This window comes from Scardinius erythrophthalmus, assembly GCF_964197995.2.
Source record: "Scardinius erythrophthalmus genome assembly, chromosome: 3".
NCBI lineage: Eukaryota > Metazoa > Chordata > Actinopteri > Cypriniformes > Leuciscidae > Scardinius > Scardinius erythrophthalmus.
In genome coordinates this window covers 17,507,903-17,532,602 of record NC_138223.1, presented here as the reverse complement: position 1 = coordinate 17,532,602, position 24,700 = coordinate 17,507,903, and the positions used below count along the sequence as shown (strand labels likewise).

The 24,700-nt window shown below is 36.2% G+C and overlaps 3 protein-coding genes across 3 annotated transcripts; 2 read left to right on the top strand and 1 right to left on the bottom strand.

Annotated features, from left to right (window-relative positions):
• Nucleotides 1-74: 74 nt before the first annotated feature.
• Nucleotides 75-21,082, bottom strand: gtf2e2 (general transcription factor IIE, polypeptide 2, beta). The gene is made up of 8 exons (XM_081361729.1): nt 20,862-21,082; nt 19,855-20,015; nt 5,396-5,487; nt 4,579-4,686; nt 1,256-1,438; nt 813-906; nt 569-684; nt 75-442 (listed from the first exon to the last, which is right to left on the bottom strand). Exons 2-8 carry the CDS (start codon nt 20,012-20,014, stop codon nt 323-325), a joined length of 873 nt encoding a protein of 290 aa, XP_081217855.1. The 5' UTR covers nt 20,015; nt 20,862-21,082; the 3' UTR covers nt 75-322.
• smim18 (small integral membrane protein 18) lies at nt 13,481-18,121 on the top strand. Its single transcript, XM_081361731.1, has 2 exons — nt 13,481-13,533; nt 17,261-18,121. The coding sequence occupies exon 2, from the start codon at nt 17,274-17,276 to the stop codon at nt 17,484-17,486; it is 213 nt and encodes a 70-aa protein (XP_081217857.1). The 5' UTR covers nt 13,481-13,533; nt 17,261-17,273; the 3' UTR covers nt 17,487-18,121.
• Nucleotides 21,032-24,700, top strand: qdprb.1 (quinoid dihydropteridine reductase b, tandem duplicate 1). Its single transcript, XM_081361730.1, has 7 exons — nt 21,032-21,446; nt 21,683-21,775; nt 22,494-22,590; nt 23,519-23,659; nt 23,979-24,087; nt 24,174-24,257; nt 24,400-24,700. The coding sequence occupies exons 1-7, from the start codon at nt 21,354-21,356 to the stop codon at nt 24,500-24,502; spliced, it is 720 nt and encodes a 239-aa protein (XP_081217856.1). The 5' UTR covers nt 21,032-21,353; the 3' UTR covers nt 24,503-24,700.

The following is a 24,700-nucleotide window of genomic DNA, read 5'->3' as shown; positions in this document are numbered from 1 at the left end:
TTCAAGACACTTTGTATGTGCATATATAAAGGCATTTTTAAATATGATGAATAACTTTGAAAGAAAACAATAGATGTGGTTTGATTGCTCTTGTTTAATCATTAAATCTAAAAAAAAGAAGAGCTTAATAGTCATTGCTTAAAGCACTAGCAAAAAGTAAAACAAAATATTTACAGTCTGTTCACATTTGTGTCACTCAGTACAGTTCTAAGGTGTGTGTGTGTGTCTGCATGTCTTTATGGTTTTGGCAATAAGACGTTAGATCAGATATACAAACATCACACAGATATCAGTCTTGTCTTGTCAGCCGTGTGTGTGTGCGTCACTTTTTGGAGGGAACTCCCTCAGAGTAGTCCTCCAGTACTCCATTCAGATGATCATTATGAGTCTTAAACCGTCTCTTTCTCTGTGTTCCAGGTTTCTTCCTCTTCTGAATGGGCGTCTGTAACAGCCAATCACAAATCACGTCAACCTCACGGCAACCGTTCACTTCCACACAAATATGCATGAACCAGCCAATCTGGAGAGTGTGTGTTTGTATCTCTGTGTGTAATTTTTTAGAACGCACCATTTTCTTTGGTCCTGTCTCCTGCATGGATGATATGCCCTGTTTCTTCAGATACTCTTCGATCTTTTCCTCATCTATGGAATCAACAGGAACGCTGCGCCACAGCTTTTGGAACTCTGGAGAACGAATGATACTGACACATCACGATAGAGAAGCTCAACCCACATCACCAGAACTCTTCTAACAGACAATTCTGGATTAAGTCAATATTAATCACTCTTTAATTATGATAATCATCACACACCTTCATCAACAACAAACTGGCAGTGTTTGTCATTGTAGAATAGAATCTTCTTCTTATCTGGCCTGGTCACAAATATAATCTGATCTCCAAGTGCCTGAACAAAAAAATAAAATAAAAATAAAAAAGTAAATAAATAAATAAATAATAATAATAATAATAATAATATTTCAAATCTTAAAAAAGCTCATCTGCTGCTTTCTAAACAAAAACTACACATTAAATACACAATGTTGTGAGTTAATTAATTATTTCCAAATAAATATTATTTCCAAATTAAATGCTAAAACAAAAGGAGTATTTGAAAATCTTTAAAAAAAATAAATCACAGTGTGTCTGTTCAATGATGTCCTGATACATTTAAGTTTCTGTGCTACTGATTATTTAAATGTATGGTCTAGATTCTATCCACCTATTTTTTCTAAGGAGTGACATTTGTGCGTTACTTTAATAGCCTTGGCAGAGTTTGGAAGACCCTCTTCAACGTCATCCAGTAACACTCCTCCTAGTCCCAGCTGATCGTGTTTGTCCAGTAGTCTTAGCAGAGCTTTCTTATCCTTCAGATGATACTTGGGTTTAAAGGCATATTTCCCTTCCCGCACATCAATCTTAGGATTACTTGATAATGCCTGGAGGGACGGAGAGGTTAGATTTACTATTTTGGTTTGAATGTATCTCTTTCCCTTGAAAAGGAATATGCTGTGTTATTACAAGGCTCTATGGAACATATGATTTTGATTGGTATTCTGTGGTCAAAAAATTGTAATGCATTAATTTGTAATGAAAAATGAAAAAGAATAAAGTAAAATAAAAAAATAAAATAAAAAAGTAAGTAAATTCAAATAAGAAATTTGCCCACCACCCAAGCAATTAAAGAGCAACCAAATTACAAAGCATATTTTTGCAAATTCAGCAATCAGTGCACGTCCAGCTGCTACTTAAGGGAACATGCATCAATACCACACTTTAAAGCAAAAAACAAACAAAAAAACAAAGCCACTGTAGTCACTTGGACTATTTTTATTTGACTATTTTTTATTTCTTTACTAACTTTTCTGGGCTGGCAGATATCAATTACCTAGCAGCCTATGAAGCAGTGAGCCAGCTCTCAGATTTCATCAAAAATATCTTAATTTGTGTTCCGAAGATGAACGAAAGTCTTACGGGGTTGGAACAACATGAGGGTGAGTAATTACTGACAGAATTTTCATTTTTGGGTGAACTAACATTCACACCAAGGATGAGAACTATAAAGATAACGATAAAGATATAGTTCTAAAAATCGTTCTCCATATTAAAGAGTAGCAGAGTTCACACCACAGCTATAACAATAATGGCACAGAGAAAGATATCACTGGAATCACTTTAAAGGGATACTCCGCTTTTTTTGGAAATAGGCTCATTTTACATCTCCCTCAGAGTTAAACAGTTGAGTTTTACCGTTTTCGAATCCATTCAGCCGATCTCCGGGTCTGGGGGTCCCACTTTTAGCATAGCTTAGCATAATGAATTGAACCGGACAAGACCATTAGCATCTCTCTCAAAAAAATGAACAAAGAGTTTCGACATTTTTCCTATTTAAAACTTGACTCTTATGTAGTTACATCGTGTACTAAGACCGACGGAAAATGAAAAGTTGCAATTTTCTAGCCTGATATGGCTAAGAACTATACTTTCATTCCTGCGTAATAATCAAGAAACTTTGCTGCCGTACCATGAGTGCAGCAGGCGTAATGATACGACGGTTCAATTCATTATGCTAAGCTATGCTAAAAGTGGTACCCCCAGACCCGGAGATCGGCTGAATGGATTCGAAAACGCTAAAACTCAACTGTTTAACTCTGGGGGAGATGTAAAATGAGCCTATTTCCAAAAAAAGTGGAGTATCCCTTTAAGAATGATTTTATCCAGCTGATGAATGATAAAAACAGACATCCAATCAGAATCCATCCTGGTGTAACAAGCTTGAGCATTTAAAGTGACAGACACACGCTTAGAATAAACAGAAGGATATTTTCCGCTGATGTGGACGCTTATAGTTATCGTTCTTGGTGTTAACGGGCCTTAATGCTTTAAAGCTGTTTTGTCTATTCAATGCTTCATTCAACTGCCACAGCAATGTCATTGAATTATCATTCTCTGCTGACTTTTCTTGGCAAACATGATGTGTGTGACTAATTGTGATTAGCATATCATGTAATCATTTTAATTATTACAATTGATTAAAATCAATAATTTTATATATAAATAGATGGCTAAACCTTATAATTGAATGTTGTCCCATGCAAACGATTTATTACAAAACTGTTAGTTAAATCTTTACAGTCTCTTCTCACATCATGAAATAAACCTGGCAGGGTGTTCAGAAATGAATTTGATTCAAGTTGAAATTGAATGATAATGATTGGTTGACTGTACATTATCTATTATTTTCAAGCTACTATCTATGAATATATGTATGGTGTGCTGTAGACACAGTCAGTAGTAATTAGCAGTATGATATATACAAGCTGTTCAAATAATGTACATTAAGCATAAAATAACCTCCAATGTTCCTTTAACAAGGGAACATTAGGTGTCATTCACTAATTGTGTGTGTGATATCAGGGTCACGATCCGATTTCGATTCACAAGCTCGCAATTCATTTAAATTCCAATTTATATTTGATTCAATTCGATATTGATTCATTGGGGCACATATCAGGTATTATGACAAATTTTCTCAAGGAACATAAATCTCTTAACTAATGCTGTAAACTATACAGGAAACCCCAGTTGGTACATTACTCTAATATTAAAGGTTAAAATTAACTGATTTGTATAGGCTGCTCACATTTAAATTGCATAAGAAAGTTTTTAATAATAATAATAATCCTAATAATAATAATAATAATAATAATGTTATAACAACTTTTCTAAATTACATTTATGTTTCTATTCGTTTTTTGAAAATATAAACATTTGAATGGTGACTATCATAAAAACATGACCGATTTATTCAAACATAATATTGACGAACAGGTTAAGTAAAAAATAAAATGAATATGCAATAGTGCTATATTTATCAAAATGCTCCTCTCTAGAGTTTTTTTTTTTTTTTTTTTTAGCTGACTAACGAGTTTAATTGAATGACTTTACTTAAGGTAAATGTAATGTTACGTGACATTGTTTACAAGCTGTTTTATAGACATCTTTCTGCAGCTGAAACACTGATTAAGCGATTACATGAGACAGGATACATTTCAGTAAGTCGTTCTATATCTTTCAACATACCTTCTGATGTTCATTCATGTTTATTTAATGGAGTAACTAGACTAACTAAAGAGGAAGAGATCAGTTCAGTTCCCACATATTGGTTTGGAGGCACGCTACAAAGTTTTGTTTATTCATCAACTGAAAACAGCACAGACCAAAAGATCGATTCTTGGGGTTTGATAATCGATATAGGTTCATCAACATGAGAAACGATTTTTAACCCAGCCCTACTAAAATTTATGGAAAAATCTCAGGCAAGAGTGCATATTTATAGAGTGTTTTATGTTTGCTAAGAGTGATGAAAGGCTGTGCAAAAACTCCTTATATTGATGTATGCAAATTACTAACCTTGGACATGCAGTCACTCATTTACAATACTGCAAAATTCAAAGTTCAGAACAACTTTTGTGAAATATACATTTTTCGTGAGAAGCTCTTCTGTGCATATAAATACGAATAATCTACGCAATAATTAGTGAATGAGATCCAATGTCTTCCTCTTATGCACACACACCTCGCTCATAAGCCACTGTTTCTGCTTCATGCCAATGTCCAGCAGCTTGGTCTCATCCAGAATTTCATCTAGGCTCAGATGATAAGTATCTCCTCTCTGGTGTCTCGTCTGAGAAAGAAAGAGAGAGTAAGACAAAGAGATGTAAAAAGAGTTTAAATGTGTCACAGCTACATCTACATTTGTGGATTACAGGCTGACAGCCTTCAATTACTGTCATGTTAGAGAGTACATAATTTCACTGTGGGGAACTGCCAAGCCTGATACAAAAAAAGACTGCTTACGATAATATAAAACAACTATAAAATTACTCTGACAATGTGTATTAGTCATATTAGTAAGAAATTTCACACAATGTTTATTTACGTCAGATGGAGAAACTTGTTAGGAGAGCAAGGGACTGTTTTTCAAGCAGACAATATGAAAACTTTCACAAATGAACAGAAGAAACCTTCATTATAGATCACAATATTGGTAATAATACAAGACTGGCAATAGATGAGCTGAGTTTGGAAGACATTTCCCATGGCATTTGATGGAGGGAGCATGTGTTTAATGACAGTGTGGATTGCTCAGCTCAGGATAATTTAATTCTCCATGTGTCATTCTCTAGGTATTCTGAATAGCAGAAGTCTCATTCTGAGTTAAAATAAACCTTTTCACAAAAAAAAAAAAATAATTCAGTCTGTGATGTGCACTAATGCAAGAAGAAAATGATCATTAAGCAGCAAGCAAATGACAGCACTGCAGCAAATTTTTGTTTGTTGACCGGATTATTGGACTGTGGAAATGTTAGAAAATGTGCACATTTTTGTATTACCTTCATGTAGTTGACAATTCGGGCCAAAACTCCAAATCTATATCCTGAACTCCCGGAAAGTGCTTTGAGATTGAAGGAGCCATTACTGGGATCTGAAAGATGAAAGGAGGACAATGAGGAGAAGAAGAAATAACAGACTATAATAAGTAAGTGCAGCAACTACTAGGCTATTAATGTAGAACTACTATTACCAACCCTCTCAAACGACAACAAATAATAGCACACGTTGTGTTAATAGCAAACACAAAGTTAGTTTCTGGCAGTTATATTCCACACCATTTACAATTCTTTCTGCTGCCAGCAGACAATTTCATCCTAAAGACACACCAGAAACCAAGAGTAAAATGAAAAGAGCAGAAAAAAAAAAACGACAACAAGGTCTATTTTGACCAAGAGTAAAGTGAAAAAGCGCTCTGGCCAGTCAGAAGCCTTAATTTATTCCTTTTATATAATCCATTTGAAAACACTTTCTCTAATGCAAAATAAAACCTCTGATTTCATCTGCGTCATGCAAAACAGCCTACAATCCACCAGACGACCCACCTGTTCTAAAAGGGGGCAATCAAATTAAAAGCATGTATATAATAATAGTGTGAGATCGGAATTTATAACAGTATAATGACAATAACAAATATAAATAATAATAAGATGTTGAAATGTTTTTTCTAGGCAAGAATAGTATAAATATATCAACATCTGTTTGCAATGTGGAATATTCCACATTTCTTAATACAATACTATTCTTAATAGTCGTAAAAAGATGTAAATTGTTGAAGGCGGCAGGTTTCCAAGTGTTAGCCAATTAGTCATTTATAAATATAACCATGTTTCAAGTTCCATTTTGAGTAATAATGCGTTAAATATGAATTCTCTGAACATAGGCAGAGGGTGAGCCAACTCCAGGGTAAAGAGACGTGCTTAAAAAAAAAAAAAAAAAACACCTTTAAATACATTTCCTTGAAATAGTTTAGAGTTGCATGTCACCGCACAACCTACACATCCCAGCATAGACGCTCAGGATAAATTATTTATCAAAATGTCTTCATTAACAAACCACTTTTTTTTTAAAATCATATTATATTCCCTTTTGGTCCCATTTTATATTAAGTGGCTTTAAGTACTATGTACTTACATCGAAAAATAAGTACAATGTACTTGTGTCGATGTTGTATTGTAAAACACTTTTGCTGCTACTGAGGTGTGATACGGGTAAGGTTAGGGACAGGTGTGGTATGGGAAGGTTTAAGGGTGGGTTAATGTGTAAGGGAAGGGTCAATAGTGTAATTACAAAATAATTACATACATTAATTACAGCTGTATTACATGCAGGTATTTTCAAAATATAAGTAAAACATGTATACACACAATGTCCATTGTATCAAATTATACATTTCAATGTAAGTACATAGTAGTTAAGGCACTTAATATAAAGTGGGACCTTTCATTTGATGACAATAAACAAGCCAGAAATGAAATCAACTCCCCACCAACCAATCCCTCCCTCCCCTCCCACCCCACCCAGTTTAACCCCGACAAACCACGTATTTTTATCAGGAAAGCAAGCATACTGTATGCGGGATTTGGCATGGTAGAAAGAGCGCTATAATCACTCATCTTAGTTCACTGCAATCTCACAAAGTTCTGTTATAATCAGTAAGGCTGACTGCACAATGAATCTCTTTAGTTTCTTTTCCTTCAGCTTTTGTTCAGTGCTAACTTAAATGCCTCTGATTGGCCACTGCATTCAAGACACCAACAGATATGTTTGTGATTGGCTACACTGCTCAACGCTACAAAAAAAGTTGTAAATAGAAACCTTTGATGTTTTCCAGAGCGCAAACACAGATACACACTGGATCATTTGCTAAAAAGGTTTTGCCAATATGCTATTATACAGAGAAATGGGTGTCAGCCTTACACCCATTTCACACTGGACGGCCGCACAAGCAGAGCGTCAGCAGCTGTGCGTATGCAGAGCGGGAGCAGGTCGCGCCCATTTTGCTTTCACACTGGCAGCATTTGCGCAGGTCAAACACGCAGATGAACCGTGGCTTGCGCAGTACTGCAAATACAGACGAGTATCGTTCATTGTACCACCTTTTTCAGGTGTTCTCCTCCGACCACTGTCTGTCACGTGCTTTGATTTATGCTGGACAGCATACTCTGCTGGTATGCAACTGTGTTCCCTACTGTCCCACACCTATGCATAACATGCTGATTAAGTGAATATATGTAGTTTACGTGATAAAAGTAATCTTTTGAAGTTTGGGCAAAAACTCCTGGCAATGACGAGTTTTCAAGTAATTTATTTCTTTTTTTTCACAGTGCTAAATGTCAAATGTTGACTGTGAAACACAGAACACCTTCCTTATATGACTTTGTGAAGTTATAGTGGACAAAAATGTCTGTGTCAAAAAAACTGTCATAAAAATGTGAAGCTTGGGAGTACAGACTTAAGTTTGGTCTCATTTTAAAGAAGACCCTTGGCAGATTATTGCTGAAGTAAAAAAAAAGTAAAACCAAAAAAAAGTTACATAGGTTCATGAAAATGATTTATGAAAATTATTTTATATAAAATGTATATTTTATGAAACATGTTGAACTCTAAAACGGCTAGAAAATCAAAGCCATAAATCTAAACAAGTTGTGTTCCAAATTTGAGGAAAAAAAAATTGCTTTCGGAAAGATTTTGTTTGGGCGCAGTAGGGCTGGGTTTCGATTCAAATTTCAAGAATAGATTCGATTCCGATTCTCAAGATCTTGAATCGATTATCATTATTCGATTCGATCCGATCTGATCCGATCTTCGGGATTTAGATAAGTGTTTTTGAAAAAAGCATTTTTTTCCAGCTGTTACCTGAATTACAGGACTGTAGTTATGCAACATATTGATACTATTATTATAGACATTCAACTGCAAATAAATGGAGTATTGATGGTTGTAAAGAACAATCCCCCTTCCAGAGTGATACAACTGCTTTCACAAACTTGCACTGGTGTAGACGACAGAGGACGCAGAGGTATATCAGCAGCAGTAGACCGATTATTTAGACGCGAACCTGATGTATTATTAAAAATGACATTAAGAATTAGGGCTGCACGATATTGGGAAAAAATGACATTGCGATATTTTATTTTTCTGCGATATATATTGCGATATGAAATCTAATCTAATTTTTTCTTACAAACAAAAATGGGGTGAGCACACTTACATTCTCATTTTAAATGATTTAAACATCAGAGTATTATTTAAATTAGTGTACATTATTTGTTTGTAACTTTAGGATATGGTTTGAATTGTTAACATATTAACTAACATGAACTTACCATGAGCAATACTTTTGTTACTGTATTTATTAATCTTTGTTTATCTTAGTTTATAAAAACACAGATGTTCATTGTTTGGTAATGTTACATCACAGTGCATTAAACTGTTAACAAATACTGTACAACTTTTGATTTCAACAATGAAGGCTATAGCCTAAAAGTTGAAATTAACAATGTTGTAGAAGTGCAGTTTAGTAATAGTAAATGTTAACTAATGTAGTTAAATAGTTTAATAAATAGAACATTATTGTAAAGTGTTACAGATTTTTTATACACCAATTCAGACGTCTCGTGAGTTCAGTGTTGGACAGATCAGTTGTTTAAACCATTCATTAAATTGAATCGGTTCAAAGGAATCATTAGTTCGCGAATCGGACGTGTACGGCACGCGTTGTGTAATTATCTCTATGGTAATTATCTTGGCAGTTTAGGATATCGCTCAAGATTTGACAACACAGAAAACATTTCATCACTGGATAGTTTTTTTTTTTTTCTCTCGACACCATCGTGTCAATTTATTTTGATTAATATGCGCGAGGGAGAGAGAGCAAGACATTCGTGTTGTTTGAAGACGGTGAAGGTGAGCGCGCGCGCGGCCGGGGCAGTCTTTGCAAATTGCTTTGCTTTTGTCAAGCTCGTTCTCTGCATTGCTTCTGAACGCGAAATGGTGCCAGATCGCAGCTTTGAGCGTTTCTGGAGTTTTCAAAGCAACCGCTTGCTTAACGTTACTGACCGCCATGTTCGTTGTTTTAATGTCCTTCCACCTCGGGCGCATGCGTGAATTCAATGACGCGGCAAGTTAAAGTTCACGGGGAAAATGTAGGCCTATTATTAAATCGATCCTCTGAGTTACGGATCGATCTTTAGAAATTAATATGAAAATCGATTCAGAATTGGTGAATCGATTTTTTCAACACAGCCCTAGGGCGCAGTAACAGATTTTCCCCATTAGATGCCAGTGAAACTCCACTGGTGCACAAAGTGGTTGGATTTTTGATTTGCAGTTGAGTATTTCTCTCTCAAATATTACAAGCAGGCACACGCACACACATTTGTTTTATTACACGCATACAAACCACACTCAGACATCCATACCAACACACCCACACAATTATCGCTGCATAATTTATCCAACTGGCTCTATAATATGCCGAAGCAGAAAACAGGAATAAAGCGAGTATTTGCTTTATAGGCCAAAACTGAAAAAAAAAAATATATATATTTTTAATTTTGAAGCCTTGCCAACAGAATGAAAGCCTCTTAACAAAGATTGCATCATTTTATAGTTAAACGGCCCTGGGATTAAAAATTGCAGTTTTAATGGGTTTCAATGCAGACATTTTTGACCAAAAGGCGCTGAGAGGAAGTATTGTGTACCTAGTGGAAATGGGGGTGAAATAGTAAAATTCTATTAAAAATACAAATTTTTTGCAGTTAGCATTAACACAGGCAAAGTGATAAAAAAAATCCTCAAATAAGACAAAAATGTCCATAAGGATACACAAGGGTTAACTTTAAGATTACTTTTATCATGTATACTACATACATACTACATGTTATATGTGTGGGACAGTAGAAGAAAAACACAGTCGCATCGCAGCAGAGTATGCTGCCCAATCAAAGCATGTGACAGACATAGGGTTGCAAAATTCTGGGAATTTTCAAAGATGGAAACTTTCCATGGGAATTAATGGGAATTTAAGGGAATTAACAGGAATTTATGGGAATAAACGGGAATTTTCAAAGTTGAGGGTTGTCTCTTCATAGGGAACTTAAATATAGGCTAGTTGAGGAAAGTATATTTTAGCATAATCTTGACTAAAACAAACAGATGCCATTCAAATACACTTGAATATCCTTGCCATTCCTCAATCACATGCACATAGCACACTGCTTACTGCATGGCTATTGAGACCACACCCCCTACTGGCACTGTGCATGCCTCCATCACATGTACAGAAGCCCAAAGCACAAGACTATTTAAGGCACACATTTGAGCCTGTGGACTAAACAAAGTAAAGTAAGTTTTGATGATATTATGGGGAAATATATTTATTAAATGTTTAAATTGCAAATATCACATACAAATGTATTCATCTAGTAGATAGCAAGCTGATAAGTTAGATGCTAAATAAGCTAGCATAACTTTATTTACCACATAAGTAGGGCTGGGCGGTTTGACGGTATATATCGTTACCGCAGAAGAAAATGTCAACCGTAACAGATTTTTTTATTCCGTGTATACCGCGACATGTAAATAAGTAGGCGTGGTTAACTCAGCGTGCAGCATGCGTGAGACTGAGACACTGATATTTGTCAAAGAAACATGAAGAAAGAGCAGTGCAGCACACTGAAAGTTTAGAGAGATGCACATGCTCGCAACGGGGCTTACTTGACAACAAGTTCATATATCAATATTCTAACGAATAGAAATAACCTTAAATAATGTATCTATCCGTCTCTTATGTGTACAGTTACTTTCAGAGAGGACGCCCAAGCGGTTGCCGTGGTAATGAATATTTCCAAAATTCCCCAGCTTAACTTCCCATGGAAATTTACCGGAAACTTTCCAGAAATTTACCGGAAATATTCCACCCCTTTGCAACCCTAGACAGACAGTGGTCGGAGGAAAACACTGTCAAAAGGTGAAAGATTGGATGATAATCATCTGTATTTGTAGTACACAAGCTGCAGTTCAGTGCAAAATGGGCGCATACTGCTCCCGCTCTGCATACGCACAACTTCTGCGCTGCGTCCGCTCTGCTTTATTTGGCTCCGCCTAATTTCTGTTAAAGTTATGATTGTAGTGTTCCTGTGTGCTAAATGCTACTGAAGACGTTTCATTATGGAATGCGTGAATGGCCAAATCCACAGAAATAAGTTTTTTTTGCTCTCAATAGTAAGTTCGCTGAATTAATACACATACACACACACACTGATGATCCAAAACATTATGAACAGTCACAGGTGAAGCAAAGATCGTTGATCATCTCCTAACAAGGCCACATACTAATGTCTGGGTAAGTAGTCTCCGTGTGTGGCTCTATTTTGAAAAATTTTCGTTGGCGAAATAGAGCAAAAACAGGCAATATGGTGTCTAAAATATAAGTCACTTAATATTAACTTCTTGTTTATTAAAATTGTATAAAAGCAATATCACATTTGTTATGCTGATATTTGGAGAAAAATTGCACTCGTGATATTTATTACTAAATTATATAAATAAAGACAAAATCACACAGTGAAAGCGTGCACTCTAAATGCGCACCCGCATTAGTCTAATCTACAAGACTACATCACAGAGTATGCATGCACTCTCTGGGTGTGTGTGAAGGATAGGCTATACTCAATAATGTCAAATCGCACATCGTTAAAACAACAATTAGGATATTAATCGCAAACGATATATATCGCACACCCCTACAAATTGGTGACAGGGTGTTGGGCACCCAAAGCTCATCGATGCACGAGGGAAACAAAAGATATCCCGTATGGTCAGAGCCAACAGAAGGTCTACTGTGGCACAAGTCACACAAAATGTTAATGATGGTTATGGGAGGAATGTGTCACAAGACATAGGGCTGTGTAACTGCAGACAAAAGTGCCTATGATGACCCCTGTCCACCGTTGAAAGGCCATTCATGTGGACAGAAATTTGACATGTGCCGTTTACCTAAAAATTGTTGCAGACCAAAGAGTTCCCTGGTGGAAGTGGCCACTTTCAGCAGGATAATGCACCCCGCTACACTGCACAAACATTGTTCAGTAATGGTTTGAGGAACATTACCAGATACCACAGAACACATTCAGGTATCTTGTAGAGTGCATTACTTGGCGGGCCAGCGCTGTTTTGGCAGCATACAGAGGAAAAACAGCATATTAGGTGGTCATAATGTTTTGGCTCATCTGTGTATATGCACAACATAACTTGCATGACATTTTTTGATTTTATGCTTATGTGGTTATACATTTATTTCATAAAGGTTTACCTTTCCTTATTAACCAAAAGTTTATATGTTAAAAAAAGACCAGTATTTCACAAAGCATTTCATCCCCTGTGTAAATAGGCCAGTGAAATTTGACAAATCAAGTTTCACTCAGATAAACGTCACAATAAGGAAGAAAAGACTATTGCAACTTCCGTTTCATGACTTTAATGTGTTTATTCAGATGGGAAAACTTTTGGTTTATTTAAAAGAGGCTGAGAAAATAAATGCTGAAAATAAAAATTGTCCATTTTTTTCTAATCCATCATGTACAGGTATGTATTTAATGGTAAAAAAAAAAAAAAACTGTACCCTGAATCTAATGCATCACTGGGCCAAAACTGAATAATGCAGATTTTATTTTAGATTTTTTTGTCGTTGCTCATCCTATTTACAAACTAATTTTCACCATCTCAAGCTCCTTGTAACTGGTAAAAGGAATCATTTCCTCTGTAGCATGTAGCTCTAGCATCACATCCTCTTCCTTCTCCACACCCTGCTCTCAACCCCTTGCAATGGGAGCACAGCCAGTCTCAGCCGCATCTTGGCATTGACTCATGAATGATTCATCGTGTGGGCGGGACCTAATGCTGAGAGCAGATGCATTACAGTAGGTTGGATGGCTGATGCTTAGAAAGACAGGACAACCAGCCAATGACGTCAAAGCAGAGACTAAGAACAGCCAGTGCAATACACGGTTACATATTAAGGTAGGGCAGGGAGAGAGAGAGAGAAAGAGAGAGAGAACGTGAACGTCAAGAAAGACAACACAGAGAGAAGCAAGAGGCTGCTCCATCACCCTGCATCCCAGGCACTAACATCCAGGTACGTCCTGCTTTTATATTGAACAACACAATGCATCTAATACTGAAATACTACACAGACTAAAACATCATCTTAGTTTTCTACAAATTTCAAAGGATTCCTTTAGTAATTGACTCTTCATATTGAGAATATGCATCACCAAGGCATGCAGCCATATGAACTAAACTGCAAATCAATAATAAATGCATATATTGTGTCACAAACACAAAATGAAATTCAAACATCGGATCTTGGTCATGAGTGTACGTAAAACATGTACATACAAGCACACAGATAGCTAGATCCAGACAGCTGAAGCTGACTGTGCAATTCTAAATCATTACACTAGACTAGACAGCATCAAACTGATTGCGAACTGAATATTTAACAAGAAAAACTCATCCATTAGCACCTTGAAACGTTAGGCACAGCACTAAGGGATGCTTGGGGTGGGGGTCTCTGGAGGCCAGGACAAGCAGAAGCCATTTGTCTGTACAAAACTAGGTATGTGTGTGTGTGTGTGTGTGTGTGTGTGTGTGTGTGTGTGTGTGTGTGTGTGTGTGTGTGTGTGTCTACAAGAGTTAAACTAATGTCACAGGACCAGGTCTCCGAAATGAAGCTTTATAAGAATAAAATAAATCCTGTGAAACATTGGTAACAAATGAACGTGAAAAGAAGTTGAATCTCTTTTGGAGATATGGGATTCTTCTGAGTCATGGTTGAATTGAAAGTGAAGCTGTATTCCTGCAGCGTATGTGCACAATCAGACACGCGTGGGAAATGCTTTCAGTTCCTTATTACATTCCTTACATGTACAGATCTTGCTTTGGTGATATATGCAATACAGAAAACCTTTGAAAGATCATAAGATTGAACTTTTAACACCATATACGTAAATCAAATTATCTGTGAAATTTTGCAACTGAAATCCAAAAGCGTAATGGAATGTATCATTTTTCAGCTTCCACTCTGCTCTAAACCTACACAACACAATGACCACTCAACCAAACTAGGTCAGCTGATTCATCTCAATTCATGTCTCTAGTATGGCTCCATCCCATTTTGCATGTTATTTGTCCTACATAATATGCAAGATTAGGATTAGTCCATCCCAAACCAAAGTACATTGAAAATAGTATGCTAAAGCTGCCTGGATGGTATACTACACTTCCAGTGGATTTTCAAAGCATGCATTTGTACATGTTTTTTGGGCTGATATCTTTATGTGTTCTACCAAAGTACACCACTAGGGCTGCACAACATATCGTTTTTAGCATCGATATTGCGATGTACGCATCCGCGATAGTCACAACTCACAATGCAGGATGTGTGATGTCAAGCATAGGGATCGTTTGTTCTTGAACGGACACATACACAAAATTATGTCAAAATGCCCATCTTGGCAAGTATCTTCTTAAACACAGTCGCTTATAGCTTATGTGAACGCAAACAATTGAAAAAGAAAACGGATGCATATCATTATACTGGATTCGTTCATTCGGTCTTAAAGTGACAGCAGCTTAATATTCCTACTGCTTTGTGTCTGTGTCATTAATGTTAATCAAACAAAATACAAAGAGAAAATCACTTTTGAAGCCGTAACAAAGATTAATTATATTTAATTTATACAGTTAAGACTATACAGTATTTTACATTTGATTTTTCAATTTCTGTACCTGAATACTTTGCAGTGCTCACAAAGCACTGTTTATTTAATTTACATATTTGTTCTATTGTATTTATATATGCATATGCAATTCTTTCCAAATAGAGCAATTAAAGTCATCTAGTGATTTTATTTTTTCATATCACAATATATATTGCAGCAAAACAAAATATCGAAATGTCAGATATTTCCAACATCGTGCAGCCCTATAAACTACCGTTCAAAGGTTAAAGGGATAGTTCACTTTGAAATTTAATTTTGGTATGTTTTAGCTTACCTCAAGGGCATTCAAGATGTAGGTGTCTTTTTTTCCGCAGTAGTTTCAATTTTGATATTTTTAGGTCAAACTGTTTTTGTCTGTCAGTCGTATAATGCAGGTCTATGGTCACTGTCTCAAAGAGCATGCACAGAGTCCAAATTAAAACAATTCCCCATCGTCCAAATGAAACAATTCCCCATCGTAAGTACACACTGATGGCCTAAGACACGAAACGGGCAGTTTGTGTGAGAAACCGAACAGTATTTATATCGTTTTTACATCTTATACACAGCCACGTCCAAGTGATCTGAGGGCGAGCGCGCATCCTGGTGTGTGACGTGTACGCAGACTGGTGCATAGATATATACACTAGATGTCGCCTTAAAGACATTCGTTCCAATGAACTGCCGTAGACAAGGCGACATCTAGTGTATATATCTATGCACCAGTCTGCGTACACGTCACACACCAGGATGCGCGCTCGCCCTCAGATCACTTGGACGTGGCTGTGAATAAGAGGTAAAAACGATATAAATACTGTTCGTTCTCTCACACAAACCGCTCGTTTCGTGTCTTAGGCCATCAATGTGTACTTACGATGGGGAATTGTTTTAATTTGGACTCTGTGCATGCTCTTTGAGACAGTGACCATAGACCTGCATTATACGACTGACAGACAAGAACAGTTTGGCCTAAAAATATCAAAATTGAAACTACTGCGGAAAAAAAGACACCTACATCTTGGATGCCCTTGAGGTAAGCTAAAACATACCAAAATTTAATTTCAAAGTGAACTATCCCTTTAAGTCAGTAAGATTTTTTTTTTATTAATACTTTTATTCAGCAAAAGTGCATTAAATTGATCATAATTAACAAAAGACTTTTACATTGTTACAAAAAAATATTTATTACAACTAAATGCTGCTCTTTTGAACTTTCTATTCATAAAAGAATCCTGAAAAAATGCATCATGTTTCCACAAAAACATTAAGCAGCACAACAGTGATAATAACTGTTACTTGAGCAACAAATCATCATATTAAAATTATTTTAAAAGGATAAAAAGATCATGTGACACTGAAGACTGGAGTAATGATGCTGAAAATTTTGCTTAGCCATCAAAGAAAAAAACAAAAACATTTTGAACTATATTAAAAAAACAGCTATTATGAATTGCAATATTTCTTGATATTACTGTTTTTACTGTATTGTTGATCAAATAAATGCAGCCTTAGTGAGCGTAAGAGTAAATGTATGAGCCTAAAAGTAACTAATACTGAAATAATTATTAATAATAATAATTAAATATTTTAGCATGAACACAAACCGTACTTAATGTCTTTCTACTGTTTGTGCAAATCTACATGTTTTTCCAAGGCGACTAATTGGTAAATAACTGAACAACTAGTCGAATAATAAATCTGAAGTAATTCCTGAATAACATTTACGATTTTGGGTTAACCTAATCCCAATAAGATGCGTTTCTTAGGAGTAGTAAGCTAAATCTCACATGCAGGTGTAGTGAAAACCCTACACATGCTGCAAGATACTCAAAAACAATGAGATGCAAAGCAACGACTTAAGATGCCTGACTGACAGCTAAAGTACAGTATGAAAAAAACACTGTGCCTTTGATGATGCTCCAATACATGTCCTTTTCTCATCAACGCCGAAAAATACAGTACATACAAATTTGCATATAGAAACTGCCATTCAAATCCGTCAATCACTCTGCCTCTAGCTGATTTTGATCACTGTTCGTACCCACACTAATTATTCTACCCTTCCTCCTCTTTCTCTTTAATAACTGAGTGTTTTTATAGGTCTCTCTGCAGTATGAATATGTCCAGCAGTTCTGCTCTGATCCAGCAAATCTATCCCTTCCACGATGGCTGGAACGTCGCCTGTTTCATCATTCTCCTCCTCTTCATTCTCACCATCCTCTCCCTCGCCACAGTGGCGTTCCTCTACGAGCTGCTGGACTGCGGATGCTTCACCAAGACCAAAACCGTTCGTGACCTGCGCCGCCAGCACGAAGAGGTGGTTTAGTTGTAACCATGGTGACAGCGGACACGGTCTCCAAAGAAACCACAACAGTAGATTGGTGGAAAAGGCTGCAAATTCGGACAGAGCTCTACGCCACAATGGAGTCCTTAAAAAAAACACGGCAAACATGTACAGAGACAGAAGCACTCTACTCCCACTTGCTCCAACAGCAATACACAGCACAGGCATCTCGATGGCTTAAAATATGAAATGAGATTTACACCAGAAAGAAAGGAAAAATTTGCTTGTGTGTGCACGTCATTGTTTCCTTTGCATAGTATTCCAGTACTATTGTTTAATGAGTCGACTATATAAAACTGTTTAATATTCTGAGATGTGTTTACATGAATCTTTCCCTTTGTGCGGGATGACAAAATGTACATGTCAGCATTGAGCAATTCATAAGCTAAATACAGTATTAAGTGACTACCTAAAGCAAACATTCACTACAGTTGGAGTAAAGGGAATGATCTATGTGTATGTTTAAATTCCCTGTTAGGTGACATTTAATATGTGAATAATTGTTATGTATAATAATAGTTCTACATCAAAAAGCACACTCAAGGCCAATTATTGCATCTTTGCAAATGCCTTAAAATTGTGTATTTAAAATTGTATAATAAAAATCATACAAGCACATAAAATGTGTGGTTCACATTAGGGTCACAGAAGAAATCATCAGCTGCTGCTAAAAGTACATTTAAATGACTTCAATAAATGTCTAGAACAAGTCATCATGAGAGCTAGAGGTGATTTGATTGTTCCATTTTTTTTTTTTTTACTGATTTTCACAATTTTCAACGTAGCATATAATTGGTTCTTTAATATCAGGAGTACTGAAAAATGGAACCCTTTAGTAGGTCTCTAAATAAACTATATTCACAAGTATAATTACTTATTAAATATATTGTTTGGATAATTGCTCAACTTTTATGTAACTCTGAATGCAAGGCCCAGAACAAACACTGCAAAATATTCAGATTGCAAGAACACTTAAATTAAATAAAAAATTCAATCAAAGTGTACATGCCAGTCTATGTTAGTCTATGGATCTTCATATTTTGCTGAAGGACTGTGTAGGAATTTTCATAACTACCATGTTGGGTAACTCTCACAAACCAAGGTTGACCAGACACCAGCCGAGAGGCCCGTGATGAAGGTTTTATAACTCAAAAATTGTTTCATGATGTTAGGCTCACTGGCATAAAATTAAGAATCCTCAGTGCTATTCTAACTATTGTCACTGGTATTAAACTTAAACAGAAAGAGAAGGTTGCCGTTTCTTTGCCACTGCAAGCTGATGCAGATATTTTAATTCTAGAAAAATATTTAAGAAATTCAGATTGAAAAATGAATCAGGAATTTCCCAAAACATAAGCTTATAATGCTTTAGATATGCCAAGGCCATTTGAATACAGATAAAATGTCAACACAATGAATAGCCTATCTTCATTTGATAAAAGAGGTCAACATACAGTACTGTTCAAAAGCTTGGGGTTGGTAATGTTTTTGAAAGAAGTCTCTTATGCTCACCAAGGCTGCATTTATTTGATCAAAAGTTTAAAACTACAGTAAAATGAGTAATTAGATAGAAATAATTAGAAATAATTAGAATGGAAACGCCACTTTTAAGATTGACCGTATTACTTCAAGCACAGTTTTATGTTGTGTCGAGCCACCTTAGTGTTTTAAAAATAGCGATTTTGATGCTATCACTGTAGTGCCCATTCCCCACTGTACATTTACATTATTGTACATACATCTACATTACATAATGTAAAATACGCCCCACTGTAGTGCCCACTCCCATTCAAAAGGCATTTTGACCGAAAACAAAAATACAGTCAATATTAAAAGTGGCTTTTCCATTCTAATTATGCTTTTACACGAATGTTTGACTCGGGTAGATAATCAAAAATAGTATGTGTCCGTTCAATTTGGTGAGAGTTACCCTTTAATATATTTTTCAGCAGCCATTTCAGTCACATGACCTTTATAAAAGTTGAAAATATTTTATATTTTTGTGGAACCCATAATAATGTTTTTTTTTTTTTTTACTTTTGAACAATAACAATTTAATGACATACAGCCAGAAAGTTACTGCGACTTATTAAGGTGATGATACACAGGGCAACTTTTTGAGCAATATTGCTGGGCAATGATGCCGTCAACGGGCAACCAGATGAGACACAGGACCCACGAAATTATCCAGATAGAAATGTATTGCCCATTTTCAATGGGAAAGTGCCCAAGAAACAATCGACCGGCAAGACTGCCCAGCAACATTGCTCAAAAAGTTGCCCTGTGTATCATCACCTTTATGGAGTGAGTCAATTGCAAAGATTCCATAAACACACATGTACTTTCTGACCTGTGTTGTTTTTGGAGGACGATGTATCTTTGTCTGGTTTGCTCTTTTTCTTCTTGGAGGATCCAGAGGCCTCAGAGGTTGCTGGTCTCTTCTCAACTGTAGGATTAGATAGAGCTCTCTTTTTAAAGAGCTCTCGCTCTTTCAGCAGAGCTGGATCCATCCTACACAAATCACAACACATACAATACAGTTAATTATTCGACTGACTGAGTGGTTATGACTGAAATGTATATACATTATTTTGACCAATGACATTGTAAATGAGGCTGGAAATGTAATAATAAAAATAAAAAATTAAGGCTCTATATAACGGGTTTGGCTTGTTTGACTGGTATGGTGTAAGTCAAAACTATGAATCAGAACACTATTAAACCAACAACTGAAAACAATACAAAATACAACTATAAATCAGTGCATTATTAAACTATAAACTATTAACTGAACATATATCTTCTCAGTAGATGCTGTGGTTATAAGCTACCAGTCAAACGTTGGGACGCTCTTTTTGCTTATTATTATTATTTTTTACACTTAAGAATAATCATAATCACAATCAGACAGTTCGCATGTGTGCAGTAAATACGTTGGCTGCTTTTCATTCAGTATCTGGTCAAATCAAACACTTTCTTAGGTTTGTCAAGAAATGTGTTGTTTACTAGCCTAGTTGTTTATTCTACACACATAGTGGTTAATACACAAAAAAATATTTCATCTAGAGATCTAGAGATGAGAGACAATCTAATGTACATTATTCTGGTAGAAATATTTGAGGAAGATGGAAGTTTAGCAATATCTAACATACTGAGAAAAATGACTAATTTAACGTTACAGCCAGCGGGACAGTAAATATCTAACATGTTTAAACTTTCATAGTTCATAAGATATTTAATATAGCAACAAAATACCATAATAACCACAACCAATAAATTAACTAGAAACACCTTACATCACATAAAACATGCAGCAAATCATCCACAAATTAATGAAGAAGTAACTCGGAGAATTACCTGAATGTTTCACTGCCTTCTCTCAAAGAGAGAAACAGTTCAGATAAAGATTAATTATTATTTGAAGTGACCATATGCTGTCAACGTAGTAAGCTAAACGAGAAGCTTGTCAAAGAGTGCTAGCGACGCTACACGACTAACATAACGTTGCATGAATTTCCTGCGGAAAAGGCGACCTTCTTCTTCTTTGTTTTTAATTGTCGTTCGCAAAGACGTTGTCTGCCACCCGATGGTCAAACCGAATATTACATCTGTTGCGCTGTTCGAATTTGACATAATTAGTCTTAGTAAAATATTTCCAAGCATTCAATTGGGGGGAAAAAAGAGTTTAAAAATGGATGATAAATTCATACAAACATCTTAAAGTGTTTGAACAACCAACTCTAGTGCAATTCCGGTTGCTCCTCTCATCTTTTTCAGTAGGGGGCGCGTGTGATTTTTCATTTTTTTGCATAACACGGCCTCTTATGTGCTTCTAAAGAAAGAAACAGCATGGCTGCTACTGAAGCCCATAAAGTGATTGTTTACGGAGGAAAGGGAGCTCTGGGCTCTGCATGTGTGCAATACTTCAGAGCTAAAAACTGGGTAAGTTGTCTCAACCCAAAAGACAGCTCACCTAACTTGAAAATGAGTTGCTTTTTCATTGTGCCATCAGACATGCTACATGTGTTTAAGTGATAATGGTGTTAATTATTAATTAATTTGTCACAGCTACCAGTCAGTGTCATGCATTTCTTATTAAATATACCTATAAGTTGCATTTCTTGTTGCATGTGATATGTCAATAATGTAATTTCAGCTCTGTGTTTTGTAATTTACAGTGGGTTGCCTCTATAGATCTCAATGCCAATGAAGAAGCCAATGCCAATGTTACAGTTAAGATGACTGAATCCTTCACTGAGCAAGCCAGCCAGGTACAAAAATATATTTAATGTGTGACGATAATGAAGCATGGCGCTAGCAACATCAAGATAAAATCACTTGATAAAGACATTTTTTTATATATACAGTGCCTTGCGAAAGTATTCTTCAAACCAATTTTTTTCCTTCACATTTTATGTTGCTGCCTTATGTTAAAATACTTTAAATTACTTTTTTTCACATCAATCTACAGTCCATACACCATAATGACAAAGCAAAAAGAAGATCTGTAAAAAGGAAAAGCTGAAATAAGTACATTGCATAAGTATTCAAATCCTTAACTCAGTACTCAGTTAAAGCACCTTTACAGCCTCAAGTCTTTTTTGGGTATGATGTGACAAGCTTTGCAGTTTGCACATCTGCATTTGCCGATTTTCTGCCGTTCTTCTCCTCGGATCTTCTCAAGCTCTGACAAGTTGAATAGGGACTGTCGACGGACAGACATTTTCAGGTTTCTCCAGAGATTTTTGGCTCTGGACCACTCAAGGACATTCACAGAGTTGTCTCTTAACAAGGCTTTAAGATTTTGTAACTACCATTTCTTTTAATTGACTTAATGGGCATGATTGTTGCTGATATTCATGTGATTCGCAAATATTGCCTGAATTATTTGCCTGTCTGTATTCAAAGATCAACATACTTTTGATTTGTAATATTGTGTGTTATATTCAAACATGTTACATCTCTGTCTTTATTTTTTATTTTTGTTAGGTGACAGCTGATGTCGGTGAGCTGTTAGGTGAAGATAAAGTTGATGCCATCTTGTGTGTGGCTGGAGGTTGGGCAGGGGGCAGCGCCAAGGCCAAAAGTTAGTACATACTTACAGAGGCCACACAATATCTATAGCAGAGGTTTTCAGACTTTTTGATTCGAACACTATCTATCTATCTATCTATCTATCTATCTATCTATCTATCTATCTATCTATCTATCTATCTATCTATCTATCTATCTATCTATCTATCTATCTGTCCGTCTGTCTGCCTGTCTATCTATCTGTCCATCTATCTGTCTGTCTGTCTGTCTATCTGTCTATCTTTCCGTCTGTCCATCTATCCGTCTGTCACATGTTTTACTCTCTGTGGTCATTAAAAAAAACAGGATGTCAGGATGAAAAAGGTGTGGGGTAACCCCGGCATCCTGCCCAAATTTGCCTGTTGGTCTCTGTCCATCATCATCACCTCCTAATCATCCCCATATGTACACTAATTGGCTTCATCACTCTCTCCTCTCAACCAATAAGCTGGTGTGTGGTGGGTGTTCTGGCGCAGTATGGCTGCTGTCACATCATCCAGGTGGATGCTGCACATTGGTGGTGGTAGAGAAGATTTCTCCTTCCGTGTAAAGCACTTTGAGTGCAGAGAAAAGCGCTATATAAATGTTATATATTTATATATTATTATTATCTATCTATCGTTTTAAATCATTCTGCGCCTTTGGAAGTTTGCTGAGGCTCCCTAGTGTGCCCTCTGGTTGAAAACACCTGATTTATTGCACAGTAAATCTCAAGTCAAGAACTTTGTCACAGAAGCCCAAAACACTCTTCACAATTGCATAGACATTCTAGCTGCTATGCAAAATTAATCTTTTGTTATTGCGTTCTGAAATGTTTTGCATTCTCAGTATTGTCACAAGGGGGCGCTAATCTCTTAAGTCTAATTCTGTCTTAGAAGTGAACAGGTAAATAATTATATCAGTTTATACTTCATATGAGTGTGTTCTATATTATGCCTCAGCTCTGTATAAGAATGCTGATCTGATGTGGAAGCAGAGTGTGTGGACCTCCACAATTTGCAGTCACCTAGCAACGAAACACCTGAGAGAGGGGGGGTTGCTCACACTGGCGGGGGCTAAAACAGCACTGGGTCCAACAGCAGGTATGTATGCTTGTATTTACTTCCTGACCTTTAGATTAGCTTAAAAAATGAGTTTCTCTTAATTTTATATATATATACTTTTCTCATGACCAGTATCATAACAATTTTAACATAATGTATAATATTTCCTCACATGCATACAAATGCTTGTCTCTCAGCATGACAAAAAGTTCACAGCACAAAGCAAGTTAGCTAAAGACAATTACAGATCACAGAATCTTGATTTTATTACATTTTACAAAATGTCCCAACTTTTTTGGGTTTGGATTTTGCATGTATATAGCAGTATCATTACAATTCTATCTCATTGTCATTGTAGGATGCATTGGTTATGGTATGGCTAAGGCAGCAGTACATCAGTTGTGCCAAAGTCTGAGCGGGCCAAATAGTGGTCTTCCTCCAGGATCTTCTGCAGTAGCAATTCTCCCGTAAGGAACAACAAAATGCCAAGTAACTCATTTACATCCCTGTAAAATTTCTGTTTTTAAAGGCGACTATTAATTACTCCTTTTAGAGTGACTTTGGATACACCCATGAATAGAAAGTTCATGCCAGATGGTGATGTCAGTTCCTGGACATCACTAGAGTACATAACGGAGTAAGTATGTATTGTATACTTGGGAGCATCTGTATTTGTGTGTGTGTGTGTGTGTGTGTGTGTGTGTGTGTGTGTGTGTGTGTGTGTGTGTGTGTGTGTGTGTGTGTGTGGATAAAGCCATGATGCATTTTCTACATTCTAGGCTGTTCTATAAGTGGACTACAGGAGAGAACAGACCCCCTTCAGGTACTCTGATGCAGCTCGTTACTGCAAATGGAAAAACCGAAACTACGCCGATGTTGTGATCAATATGATTTATGGTAATCAAAACCCTTCAAACCAAGCCAATAACTCGCCACTGTCTCTGCATTAGTAATACTTTGTATCTTATTGCCTTTTTGTTTACATGTAAACATCAAATTACTGTAAATAAATCCTAGGTCTTCTAAAATGTGAAAGATATTGTTTTGTAAATGTAATGGCAAATGAAATATTCTGATGAA

What these genes read in the sequence shown, in the direction of transcription:
- smim18 (XM_081361731.1), top strand. Translation starts at nt 17,274, where the DNA reads ATGAATATGTCCAGCAGTTCTGCTCTGATCCAGCAAATCTATCCCTTC.
- gtf2e2 (XM_081361729.1), bottom strand. Translation starts at nt 20,014, where the DNA reads ATGGATCCAGCTCTGCTGAAAGAGCGAGAGCTCTTTAAAAAGAGAGCT. An exon ending in ACTCTGCCAAGGCTATTAAA is followed by an intron (nt 907 to 1,255) that starts GTAACGCACAAA and finishes TTTTTTGTTCAG; the next exon opens with GCACTTGGAGATCAGATTAT. An exon ending in CCAGTTTGTTGTTGATGAAG is followed by an intron (nt 685 to 812) that starts GTGTGTGATGAT and finishes TTCGTTCTCCAG; the next exon opens with AGTTCCAAAAGCTGTGGCGC.
- qdprb.1 (XM_081361730.1), top strand. Translation starts at nt 21,354, where the DNA reads ATGGCTGCTACTGAAGCCCATAAAGTGATTGTTTACGGAGGAAAGGGA. An exon ending in TCACTGAGCAAGCCAGCCAG is followed by an intron (nt 21,776 to 22,493) that starts GTACAAAAATAT and finishes TATTTTTGTTAG; the next exon opens with GTGACAGCTGATGTCGGTGA. An exon ending in TCTGCAGTAGCAATTCTCCC is followed by an intron (nt 24,088 to 24,173) that starts GTAAGGAACAAC and finishes TACTCCTTTTAG; the next exon opens with AGTGACTTTGGATACACCCA.